This window comes from Parus major, chromosome 7 (assembly GCF_001522545.3).
Source record: "Parus major isolate Abel chromosome 7, Parus_major1.1, whole genome shotgun sequence".
NCBI lineage: Eukaryota > Metazoa > Chordata > Aves > Passeriformes > Paridae > Parus > Parus major.
In genome coordinates this window covers 21,412,189-21,425,588 of record NC_031776.1, presented here as the reverse complement: position 1 = coordinate 21,425,588, position 13,400 = coordinate 21,412,189, and the positions used below count along the sequence as shown (strand labels likewise).

The 13,400-nt window shown below is 37.8% G+C and overlaps 1 protein-coding gene across 3 annotated transcripts in view; it reads right to left on the bottom strand.

The window, feature by feature from the left end:
• Nucleotides 1–13,400, bottom strand: part of RBMS1 (RNA binding motif single stranded interacting protein 1) — a 141,559-nt gene that overhangs the window by 14,853 nt on the left and 113,306 nt on the right. For all 3 annotated transcript variants that reach the window (XM_015634579.3, XM_015634580.3, XM_015634581.3), the window contains exons 5-6: nucleotides 9,627–9,784; nucleotides 6,417–6,496 (exon numbers count right to left, since the gene is read on the bottom strand). In XM_015634579.3, coding sequence (XP_015490065.1) covers nucleotides 6,417–6,496; nucleotides 9,627–9,784 — 238 coding nt within the window. The remainder of the gene's footprint in view (nucleotides 1–6,416; nucleotides 6,497–9,626; nucleotides 9,785–13,400) is intronic.

The window sequence follows — 13,400 nt, the reverse complement described above, 5'->3', positions numbered from 1 at the left end:
ATCCTGACCATAACTTCAATTTTTAATGTCAGAATTGAAGCAGTGGAAAGGTTTGCATAGCATACTTTCTTTCCTGTTCTTAGCTTCCATATTTCCAAGTACCTATGGCTGAGGCACAGCTCTGCTGCATCACACCACACCCTCCCTAATCACAGGGTGGAAGCAGCACTGTTATGACTTGGATGTAAATGCTTCTCTGCCAATAATTCCTGACACATGAGCTGTCTAAGCTTTACCATGACACTCCTCCAGTCACTCTCTTTGGAAACATCTTCATGAGACATGGCTGGACCTGAAAACATACAAGTTTCCAAATGCAGAGTAAACACATGAGGTGGGAAGGCCACCTGCAAAAAAACAAGCCCGTGAAAAATTTTCAACAAAATCTCTTAATATAACCATGGTGAGTGCTGATGACTCTTCACCCTGTCTGCATTTGCAAAGGATGATTGGTACTGAAAACCTCAGAGATGCATAACCTCACAAAGAACTTGACTTTTAAAACTTTGGCACAAAACAAGCATTAATGGCCCAGTCATCCCTGGCTTTGGATGTCACACCTAAAACACTAGCTCTGGCTCTACTGGAAAAATATCCACTTCCTGCATGACACATCTTTCGACAGCCTTCTCTATAAAAAAAAGGAGACAGAACTGGTGTGTGGGTCCCTGTCTCATCTCCAGCACTGACCACACAGGTCAGAGACCTCTCCTACTTGTGTGCTGTTCTACAGAGTGTCAGACTACAACATTAAACATGACAACCAAATTAATTTAAAATCTATTATCCTTCAGAGAATGGTAATTAAAATCCTATAATTATAAAATAAACCAGGAAAAGGTTAGGCTAATGACACTGGAAAAATATAGGAGACCTATGGATGATGGAGTAAATGAACAAGGAAGTAACAGAAACCCTAAAGTAGGAGACAAACTGAAAAATACTGTCTTCAAAACCTTGCATTTCTGAGGGGATTTCTGGAATTCCCAAAACTGAGTTCTGCTTTGGGGTCTTCTACTATGTAAAGCAACTTCAGTTTCAACATATTTGGAGCAAAAAGTTACCATATCAATATGGTGATGGATGATTTCATATTTCTTTATAAAAGCCATATCCAAAAACCTTGGTCATAGCACACAGCATTTTAGTCCACACACAGTTCTGTTGAAATAAGAGGAAGTAATCTCAGAATATGTTAGCCAATATGGATAAATTCATCAGGCTCTGGTCTGAAATTATTTTGATTGATTTTACACAGTGTGGAAAACAAAAATCCAGTGTACTCTGAGAGAGGTGGTCCAAATACAGAAGTTAACTACCTTAATTAAAAAAAGCTCTTCCCAAAGTTGAGTATTTTTGGCTACTTACACATTATTTCAAATTACCTAGTTTTGTGAGCAGCATATGTGACTTCCAAAATATGCACTATAAAATTTTGGATGAGATCAAAATTTCATTTCAAAATTCAGTTTCTCTGGCATGAGAGCAGTACAGAAAGACATCAAAAAAGGCTTTCTAGCCCTGTCATTCTGTATTATAGTACTCACAGGTAGTATATGCTTTAGTTAAAGCTGCATTATGAGTTCATTTAAAATCCCTACAATGAACTGGGAAAAACTTTTCTGAAAGCATTATTTGTGCTTGCATTTCCCATCATTGTCTCAACATAAAGATCTTTTTCGAAAAAAAAGCAGAGTAAAACTGTCCAACTGAAGAAAATGTTCATAAAAATCTATTTTAAGAATAAATCTGAATTTTTTATCAGATAACTAAAACCAGCTACATTTTAGACAACTAAGCATATTCTGTGTTCCATTGTAAAAATTCTCAACAAATTTAAAAAGGAAGAAAAAATGGAGTAATAATTATACATATATACTGGATTTTGCATACATAATATCCAAAAGCTGCATCAATGAAGAAACCCAAACATTTAAAAAGCTATCAATTCATGATCTACTAGAAGTTAGTGCTCCATCTTACTGAACACAGGTCCAGCCATGGAAACCCTTGTTTCTCTGACCTTCCACCTTCCCTTGCTCCTCACTGCACCCATCAAAGACACCAAAAGCTGTGAAGGCTCCAAGTCACGCTAAAAAAAACCCATGCAGACCATCTACTTAATACCAGCAGCTGCTGTGATCAGGCTGTACAGCATTTGCCTTCCCTGATTCTGCTTCAAGATCTGAATGCTGACAGTGGGGACAGCTCCAGCTGAAAACCCAACTGCAACTTTTGGCTGCTCTTCCTCACGTGTGACCTGAACAGTACTGGGTTCACTCCTGCAGCAACACGACTGATGGTCACTGCAGGGAGGGTCATGAGAAGGAGATAAACCTTCTTGGGTTTATCTTGACCTACTGATCTCCCTCCCGCCAAAGAATGAACACAGACAAGATTAAATCCGAACCTTATTTCTTCAGCTTGCTTTTTCCCATTTTTTTTCACGAATATGCAACATATTCTCTCTCTTGCATAAAAGAGCGTGCATATAATAAATACATATTTGAACAAAAAGCTCTAGCAAGTCCTACAGACCAGTTAAGCAATCTTTTGTAGTACAGGAAGGAAGGGAGAGTCATTTTTATTGTTTAATTACTGGGAACTGTGCAGGCCCAGCGTTGAAGCAGATCATTAATCACTCAGTGACTTGTCTGTATGTGCAAGACAAAGGCAGAGTACAAATATTCAGAGCTGCATTCACAGCTGAGAGCTACCTGATGTAAAAGGCTACAACTTACAGTGGAGTTAAGCTTTTGCAGCTAGGACACCACATTTAACAGAGGCACTCTTCTGATACCCACTGCAAACCAACACTGCCAATGGTTTGCAGGCACCTGTTGAGCTGCAGTTACAGAGGGGATCTGTAACCATGAGCTTTCCTGGACTTCAACATCAGGTCAGGGCTTTAAAACTTGGGTGTGGCAAGTGCTGACCATCTCCTCCTGCCCTGAATCACTCTCCTCTAGGACTAATGTTTTTAAGGAAGAGAGATGTGAATGCAATAGTAGTCCAGACAGTAAATTCTTCCTTGTTGTAGATACTTTGCGCACATCTGTACATTAGAATTCAGTTTGTTCAGTGTCTACCCAAATTTGTACCAGGTGATACTATAAATGCAAGAAGAAAACTGATGGACCTTGAGTTTACACCCTTGACTTTACATGGGTAATTTTATCAACTTTTCAATAAACCCTACTTTCAGTTACTGAAAAATACAACAAAAGAGTTGAAAAATACTATTACTTCAGTCGGTTTTCGATTAAACTGCACCTTTTAGAGACTTTCATTGCTTATATTCTAGTGCAAAGCATATGGGACTTAATGAATTCTTACATTAAAACATCACTTTAATGACAGAGGAACCCTGTACAGCTAGAAACTTGCCAAAGGCTGTGGGAATTAAAGAAGAAATTGTGCAACCCAAGATCAGGGTAGCTTTATATGTATAAAGAGAAATTAAGTATTAAACTCTTCACCATCCTAGTCTTCACTTAAACATAATGCTCAGGATTACATTGCTTTAATAATTTATACAAGGTTTAAAAATTTGTCACAGAAGGATATTTTGAGTGGTTTTAAGAAGCATTTTTCTCTTCTATTCCTATATTGCTTCTTAAAACTAAGCAGCAATTGCAAATTATGGGAGTTGGAGAAGTAAAAGCCTCTAATTCACAGATTTTACAAAATATGCAGAGTTGATGATCCTTATGGGTCCCTTCCAAGCACAAATCTGAAGTGAATGGCCCATACAGGGATCAAACTTACAATGTTAGTGCCTTAGTACCATGCTCTGACCAGCTGATGTACAGGGTCTTGATAAAAGGAATGAAATTTTTGTTCCTCCAGGACTTTGTGTTAATCCCTGGCCTTCCCACATTCTTAGAGGCTTTTTTTGTTGTGTCTTCTAATGATCCAGAGGAGGTTTCTCTTATGTCTTCTACAAGTGTTTAACCCATTCTTCCACTTAAGCCCAAACTTAGTTAAAATAACAAAGCTGCATTATGAAAGCATGTTTTTGTTGAACAAATGTTCTTCCTCCCACACCTATTTCATTACAGGCCTATCTCTCCTACCCTCTTCATCCTGATAACAGTGTTTTTAGAGCCAGCTCCCTTTGCTGATTTTAGCCAAGTTTCTAGGACACAATGTTTTAATTTAAACATAGATCCGGTTTTATGATTTTGTTTTGCATGTGTTTGAACTTGATCCTTTATAATCCCAATGGTCACTAATCTATTTCAAAACAGCTTTCTAATCTTTGCTTGTTCAAGAGCTTTCCTACCACCATCCAGTTTTCTCTGTGCAGGTTGTCCAAAATCACAGTTGCCTTATGACTCCGCCCCACTTTTTGGCAGACTGCAGCATACTATTATGCACAAGCTGAATTCTCTAATAAGACTGCATTGTTGGACAGCTGCTTGCTATGTGGTATGGAACTCTGGGAAGAATCTGAACTCCATAAAACCTTTGCAAGGAGCAATGAAACTTCAAAGCGCCAGCACGGAAACAGAGCGGAGGCTGTACCTCTACGGCAAAATTGAGGGTCTTTAAAAACCAAGGTTCTCATAACCCCCTCATGCACCTGATTATTTATCTCTTTTTCAGTATCATGGAAGGTGAGACCCATCTCACTTAACTGACTTTCAAACATTTGGAATGTTCTATTTATGAGTGACTGATGCAGACACCCCTTGTAACCACAGGGACAATCTCTGGAAGTGTATTTTTCTTTACCTGTTCTAGGCAGAGAGCCTGGACAACTGCATTGCAAAGTAAGCACTAGAAGTTCAAGCCTGTGAGGTGGATTACACCTTCAGACCCCTGTTTAGTTTCCACTTTCTGATAATGAACAGTTCTCTGCAAATTTCTTGTCCCTAATGCATCACATTTTTATGTCAAATGTTTCCTTCAGACTGCAAAAATCATTTCTACAATTCCATGCAGGTACTTTTTATTTTGACCTAGTTGAATCTCATCATGTAAGGGTGCAACTCCAGCTTCAGCAATGACCCACAGGAGACAGAGCATGATCAGCAATGACATGCTCAATGGTTCACTCATTGAGAACAGGAGAATGTAAATGAAACTAAAAATTAACAAACAAAAAAGCAATAATAGGAGCTTCTGTTACAGTTCTTTAGTGTCATTATTGTCTCTATATACATAGTCTGTAACATTTTTACTAATGTAATAAAGACAAATTATAACTGAAGTAATAAATGCAACAATGTGCTTAAATTTACCAAAACTTTGTAACAAACTTTTAAGTAAATTAATAATATCAGCAATTAATCCCTGTGCAAAGGGTCTGCGAAAGCAAGGCTAGGGAAGTCAAAATACTGCATTAGATTAGTTTTGCCAAAGGGAGTGGTTTCCTGTGCTCTGAAGCATTTTCCATCCTTACAGCAGCACAGACTGCCTCAAACTGGAGCAATCTTTCTGGGATGAGGCATGTTTGGAGTTTTACTAAACAAGCCACATTCTTGTCTGCCTGCCGAGGGCTACTTTCCTCCTCCTCAGTGACAGGGTCTGGCTGCAGAGAGCATTTCACCAGTGGGATAAAGGCAGCTTCAGCAACCACATCAACACTGTAATTTGTAAAATTCCCACTTGGGATTCTCAATAAAATGCCTACTGAAAGCTGCCTGGAATGTCAGGCATGTATTCTTTCCTTCTCTATTGTCCTCTTTACTTTCTATTTTACTCAGCAGCATTGAATTTCCTCTCCTCATTTTCCAGTATTCACTGAATATACATTTTGTCTCTTAGAAACAGTGCTGACAAAGCAGACAAACTGATGAGGAACTTGGTGTGACAACAAAATTGTAATAAGCCTTCTCTGAATTTTGCCTTGCACAATATTTCTAGAAGCAACATTCTATACTGACCTCCTTCCGTTTTCCTGAAGGACTTTAAAAAGCTACACTGGCTTGAGAGTTGCAGCTCCCCAGTGAATGATCATGCCAGGCACTGCTGCAGATTCCTTTTTTTTGATACGAAAATATTTTTTGAAAATACTTCAAAAAAAATCATCAACAGATGACAAAAACAGGCCATTTCTGCCTGTGAAAAAAGTCCTGTCCATGGACAATCAGCCAAATTCTGCTTTGATACAGATATTTGTTTCCTCACTTCAACTGGGATTACGTGGGATGTGAATTTGTACATAGCTGGCATCTTAGCTGCTTGTTTCTCTGCTAGAAGAGAACACTACGAGATTCCTGAGAAGGTTTACAACAGAAAAGCGATATACTGTGTTCCAAGCAAGCATTACAGCCATCCAAAAACACACAGTTTAATTTTAATAAGCCTGCCTCTAAATGAGAAGCCAGATACAACAATCAGTGTAACAGGCTTCCACCATGTAAGCAATAACCCATTCATACATCTTGCAGGAAATATATGCAACATACCAGAAACTCCTGCTGGTGTCTTTATGAATTTTCCATTAAAATGAGCAATCACTGCTTCACATTTTTCTGTTGACTCCATCCTAAGAAAATAAAGAATAATTTACATAAATTAAACACTCAACCAGATTCCCATGTTTGTGATTTTTTTTGAAGCGTATTTCTTGCTTTTTCTCAAATCGTATTTCTTGCATTTTCCCTCTTCACTGCTGTGGCTTGCTTTCCTACTTTCCCATGCGTGAACAATGGAGATGTTTTCTAAGAACATATAACTTCAGGAAGGTAAAGCCAAACTCAATTAAAATTTTATGCACTCTGAGACCAAAGTCAGTGCCAAACTGAAAATAATACTCTTATTTACTCAGAAATTATACTGTAGCTGTCCAAGCTGCCTGAAGTATCTCTCTTGTCTGGAAAGAAGCAGGACTGACTCACTGTCACTCATAACTGAATTCTTAGTGTACATGCTGCATGCAGTGAAGGTTAATGCCATTCTTAAGAGAGGATTCAGAACTGTCTGTACAGTTTAAGGTAATAAAGTCAAATATAAACCTGCCTGACTGCGTGACCCAAACTGACTTGGCAGCTTTTAGCTTATACACATCATCTCCACTAAATGATGCACCGGGCTCTTATTTAATTGTCTCCAAGTTCAGAACAGGAGCCAATACCAGCATAGCTGTGATGGCTACTGAGAATGCATCCAAAATCTCAAACAGGTTTGAGCACTTATGCTGTCAGACGTAGACTTAACAGACTGGGCAGAGGGCTGGAGAGCTCCTGCTGGCTGGGAGAGGCTCTGGAGGCTGTGCCTTCACCCTCACCTGCAGGGTGGATGTGCCAGCCCCAGCTGCCAGCTTGGACTCAGTCACAGTGAATGACTGAGATGTGCCATTACAACAAAATGTGTTTTAAAAAAAGAACTTATTTTTCAGCTGCCTGCAAGAGGATGTTTGGTTAATGTTGACCAGATAATTCCTTTCATTTGTTCATAAAGTTTTGTAATTCATATCCACAAATTAGGCCAACAGTCTCAGCAGCAAACAACCAGGACTAAAAATTACCAAGTCTTGACATCTTTTTAATTCTGATATCCTTTCTGCACAGGCTGACAAAATACAAGTATAGATAACAACCAATATCACCAAATTCCAGACTGAACAAGAGGTTTTCCTAATGATTTCAAAAATATCTCTAAGATAATTTTCAGAAGTTCTGGGTTATTGGATCTGTATCAAAGAAATCTAATTTTTTTGTTTGTTTGGGGTTTTTTTTTGTCTCACATGAAACAAACAATAAAATGTAGTTTAAGACTCAAGTCTGGATTTGATAAAATACATTATTCCCTATCAACTCAATACAAGTCTCCCGAAGGCAAGAAATTAAAATATTTATTTAATGTCTAAAGGTTTCTTGGAAAATTCTAGCTTTAATTAATATTTATACAAGAATTTTCCAATATAAGAAAAATGTTCACCTTGCAGAAGGAAAGAAGTTCTAATTAGATATAGAAACAGTTCTTATCCTATAACTTATTTATACTATATGTATGTATATAAATAAAGATTTATATAAAAATAACTTCACTAAGTTAAACCATTGAGAAAATACTTTAAAACTATTCTATTTTAATGTCCTCTATACAAATGAGGATACCCACAAGTCTTTTTATTTTTGCATATGATTCTAGAACACTTCCAGATATACTGGAAAAAATATATCCTACCATATTTCCTACCATACCACTGATTCAAGGTAGAAGTGGTAAACAAGTTTAGGGAGAAGAGACTTAATGAATTCAAAATGCCCACTGAATTTGAGAGGTGGTGATAGTGGATTCTAGCCTTCATAGTACCAAAAAGTGAAAGCTACATATAAAACACACATATATTAATGAAATTAAAATGCCAGGCTAATTTTGCCCCAAAAACATTACAAATACCTGTTGATTTTTTTAAAGGGGACAAATTTTTTTAAAGGGAAGAAATTTTAGCAAAGCCCAAACTTGCTGGTTTTCCACTCTTACTTAATGAAAATGGCTCAATTATTTCTAATTTTGTTCCTTTGTTATACCTTCTTGAAACTGGACAGTTTGACAGCAATATAAAACTGGGGGTCAGGAGGCCGGTGGGGGGAGAGATTAAAAAAAAATAAAAATAAAAATCACAGTGCTATGAAATACCCCCCAACCAACTCACAGGAAAATCAATCCCTACAAATTTTTGCCTCATCAGGAGATAAATTTGTTCAGTTCTTTTCTGTGCACTAATTTTAGACTCTGCTATTTGTTCAAATACAGAGCTATTGTAATATTGGCTGAACATCTGAATTACTGGAATTTGATTTCACAGAGATTGTACAACATATTTTGAGAATCCCAATTCTTTCCTCGACGCATGCTTTTGTTGTTGATAATAGAATGCTTCAATTTAAAGCCTCTAAATTTTGATTGTTATACTAGGTTTAAAGCAGGACTTAGATAAATAGAAATGGCACAGAAAAGACTTTGATGAAGAGATCCCATTAAAAATAGCTGCATTAACTAGAGAAAAAGTAGACTCATATGGACAGAATATTTGGGAGGTATCTACTAATTTATGAAGAACAGTTGTTCCTATTGATTTGAGTGAGATATTTGACTTAGAACACAAACATTTTAAGATGAGATTTACTGTAAGTGAATAAAAATATTTTCTTTCCCAGCTGGCATCATGTTAATGAGCATGAAAATTCAAAGGGCTGATGTTCAAAGGGCAATGATGAGTTCATTTTCTCCAAGGAACTAATGAAGCAAAACAAAACAAAAAAAGGCATGGGGGTGGGGAAGAATATTCTTCTTTCTGGTTTGCTGCCTGGGATTCAAACTTCAAAAGCCAGAAAAGTCACAGGAGAAATCTTGGTGAAGCATCACATAACTCTTGCTTACTGGTTCAGGGATAGAAGAGAAAGAAGAACTACAGAAAAGAGAAGGAAGTGGTTTAGAGTGAATTCCTATTCTAGATAATTGTCCAGTAAGAGCAATAAATTTAGATTTAGCCATCTAAGCAAGATGAGACACAGCTTTACCAAAAGAATTAACAAAACCCTGCTGGATAACTCCACCTCAATTTCCCTTCTCTTTACAAACCTTGTAATATTCAATAATTTCTGCCTTTTCTACCTATCCTTGCCTTTTCAGTCAAAACAAAGGGAAAAGGCTGCCCTCTGAAGTACCTTGCAAAGCCAACACCACGGCTTGTCCCACTTGAGTCCCGCAGTATCCTCGTGGAGATCACCTGCCCAAAGGGCTTCAGCATGTTCTCAAGCTCCTGCTCATCCATTGAAAGAGGCAGATTGGAAATGTATAAGTTAGTCGGGTCTTGCTCTTGTTGCTGAAAGAGAATTAAAACCAACTGTTACTATTGTTGTCACTGACATTTTAAATTTAAAACAAACAATTACATATGACTTCTGGTGCAGAAGAACTTTTACTTCTCAGGCCCTTTGTAAAGGCTGCTCTTTCCTAGTATTAGTGACCTCCATCTTCTGCCACTGCCCACAGCATTCCTGAGAAAGTTCCCCTTCTCCTATTACTGCTGACACCAACATTTTTAAGTAGAGATAAAGGTAAATAATTGACCAGTTTATAGTCCATGTTAAAACTTCATGTTTCAAATTCTTCTGAGAGGAAAAAAAAAAAAAAGTAAAAATGAGATAAAGGAAAGAAATTAGTAGACAAGAAATGCAAGAGTGGTGGAAAGCACTAAGAAAGCCAGATGTAAATTAAGAAAGGATTGGGATGACAATTGGAAAATAATGTCAGGAAAAAATGAGAAAATGGCTTTAAGAGTATGTACGTTGCCATAATAACACCAAAAGAATAGGGTGTTACAGAAGTGAGTGGGACAATGTCATCTCCTTCCACGCATGAACATTTTTGACTTTTCACCAAACTTCTACGTTTTGCATTCAGACAATACAAAAATCTTCTAAAAACTTTCTCTAGAAACAGACAAAATGAGAGAGGAGGGCAGCCAGGAGATGAGCAATGAGGGAGGAGACAAATACAGCCCCATCTTTGCCATTCCCCTGATCTTAGGCTACTCCCTACTTTGTGCTATCTATTTATGTGCCATGAAATGACCTCTCAAATAAACGTTTTTGTTGAAATTGACAATTTCCAGCATTTGTCTACAGATTTCCAGCTGTGCCAAGGGAGCATCTCTTTCACGCTGGTGATCACTGGCCACACTCTGTACTGATGCACATATATATATATATATATATAATTTTCACAGAATAGGTAAGGTTGGAAAGGACCATGTCTGGTCATGTAGATCACACTGCACAGGATTGTGTTCAGACAGTTCTTGGATATCCCCAGTGTGGGGACACTCCACAGTTTCTCTGGGCAATCTGTTCCAGTGCCCAGTCACTGCACAGTAAAGAAGTTTATCCTCATTTGCAGGTGGAACTCCGTGTGTATCCGTTTGTGCCCATATTTATTGATCCCAGCATATTTGATGGCATAGTTCACAATGCATTTTCCCTCTGTACAAGAGGGCTGTCTGGCTTGCAGGGAAGTTTGAATCATACCAGACAACAAAAACAAAACCATACAAAACCACAACACTTGTCTCCTTCTGTTAAAGCATTTCTTAGAGTGATTTTACTGGATGGATGGTCATATCCTCTCATACAGATCAGGCATCCATTTGTCTTTAAGCTACCCTTATATTAATAATATCTCAGTACTTTTAGTAGCATATTGCATAATTTTATAACTTGCTGTATTTGATATCACCATTCAGTTTGGGTTAGTTTTTCCTAGGAGGGAAAAAAAAAAAAAGAAGTATTTGGGCTTGGGGGGAGGTCACAACTTTTAGGCACAGAAAGGAATTCTCCAGTTCCAAAAACTAATGAAAATTAAAAATGGGGAAGCAAATTCTAGGCTGAAAAACCTTTACTATTTGCGTTTTTACCCCAAGCTTCACATTCAATTCAAAAGAGTTAATGTTTTGAAGTTTTCTAAAACAGTTTTAAAAGAAATTTGGTTAAAAGACCTACAGTAGGGAAATGTTCTCCCATTACATCCTCCTAATGTGCATGCCTCTGCCACTGGAATGACTGCAATTCCTAGCCACAACAAAATCCCACACACCTTACAAAACAAACTCTTCCAGCTCCCAAGTGTTGCCCTCATTGGTCCCTTTATGATCCATTAGAAATGGCATTTGATTACCCTGTAAAATTTCTCTTTTGTTACCTAGTGGAGACATCCCCCTTCCAAAATAATACTGAATCTATATAGCGCACAGACAAGTTTGGGGTTCAAATTCTCTTATCATAGGATATCTGAATTCTTTTTCATATTAGAAAAATCAACAGAAAGAGAAGACAAGAAAATGGATTCACTGTGAGGCCAGAGCTGACATTAATATTAATTGCTGAGCAACATTACAGTACTTACATCTTGACATTCAGCTCAAATTTCCTCAGGCAGGAATGTGAGATGAAGAACAGCTTTCACAGTGTTAAAACTGGTTTGCTACTTAGTATTAGGCAATTCTGTTTTGCACCTTGAGTTATGTAGGCTTAACTTCCTTCTTTAATGAGTTCTATTAGCAAAAGCTTTAAAGGAGGTTTCAGATATTGGCATTACAAAATTGCACTTGTAGCCATAGCAAGATTTTCTGAAGTTCCAAATAGTGCTTGAAAGGAAAAGTTATGAATGTTTTACTTTTTATTACAGGCTATAAAATATATTGCAATAAAATATCCTGAAACTTCCCTAAATAATCTAAAACGGAAAGCCAGACTCTTTGCATATTTTTATTTAATTACCTTATGTTTTTATTCTAGAATAACAGAAAATATAAAAGTTCTAATATTTGGAAAGATTAAAAAGGCCCCATTTTGTTCACAGTAATAAAAGTGTAATTTACATGCAAAAAACAAAGTAACAAACAAAAGAATACATTCAAAAACACCCAACAGGGAAAGAAATTCAGTCAAGTGCAGAAGCTCAGAGAAAGCTGTTAGGTAAGTGGGTAGAGCACACTCCCCTTCTCTCGTGCTCCTGTTACCTAGGGCTTACCAGATTCCCACATTATCCTGGCACTATATTCAGGATGAGACTGTGAACCTTCCCTGCTAAAAGGGGCACAAGGACCTGCCACCAGCCACTGCCCATGATGGGCACTAGATGCTTGTACTTATCCACCTGCCAGAGAAAACTTTGTGCTACAAAGTCATGTAACACTATTGTTAGGGAAGGCAAAGCTCCACAATGGAAGAGTACTAACAACTTTACCACTAACCCAGATTACAGAGTTCTTGGGAAAAAAAGAGAAAAAAGAAGTGCATCTGAGGAAATTGTTCTAAGGAAATTGTTTTCTCTTAACAGAAAGCATTTTGTGATGGAAAAATGTTACATCTGGCCCATGAAACAACCGGTATTTTGCATTATTAATTACAGGGGTTTGGTGCTGAATGGCTGACTGGAAAGGACTTCTGCTTTCCTGACCCTTTCTCCACATCAGTGGAGTACAGCCTGAATACTCCCAGGGATTCAGTTACTTCTGGTTTGATCCTTTGATGGAACACAGACCACAGCAGAAAAAAGGGAGTTTGAAGGCACTTCTACACATGTCCATAGCTAGAACCAGTAAAGATGGCAGGCACAGGAGGGAAACGAAAAGCAAAAAAGCTGCCAGCAGATGAGGATGTCTCACTGAAATCCTGGAATACAACTTGAAATTTCTTCCATCTGTTATTCTTCCAGCAAAATAGTTGAAATGCCAACAAACACATTCCACAGCGCATTGAGGTGGTATCTGCACTGCAGGTGCAAACCCACAGCCACCCTGGGGAACAGCAGCAGCAGCTCAGCTATAAGGATAAAACACAGAACCACAGAATATCTCAAGTTGGAAGGGAGACCCATAAAGATCACCAAATACAACTAGGTCAGGACACATTAATTTAATCCACTTCTTCACTTTTCAA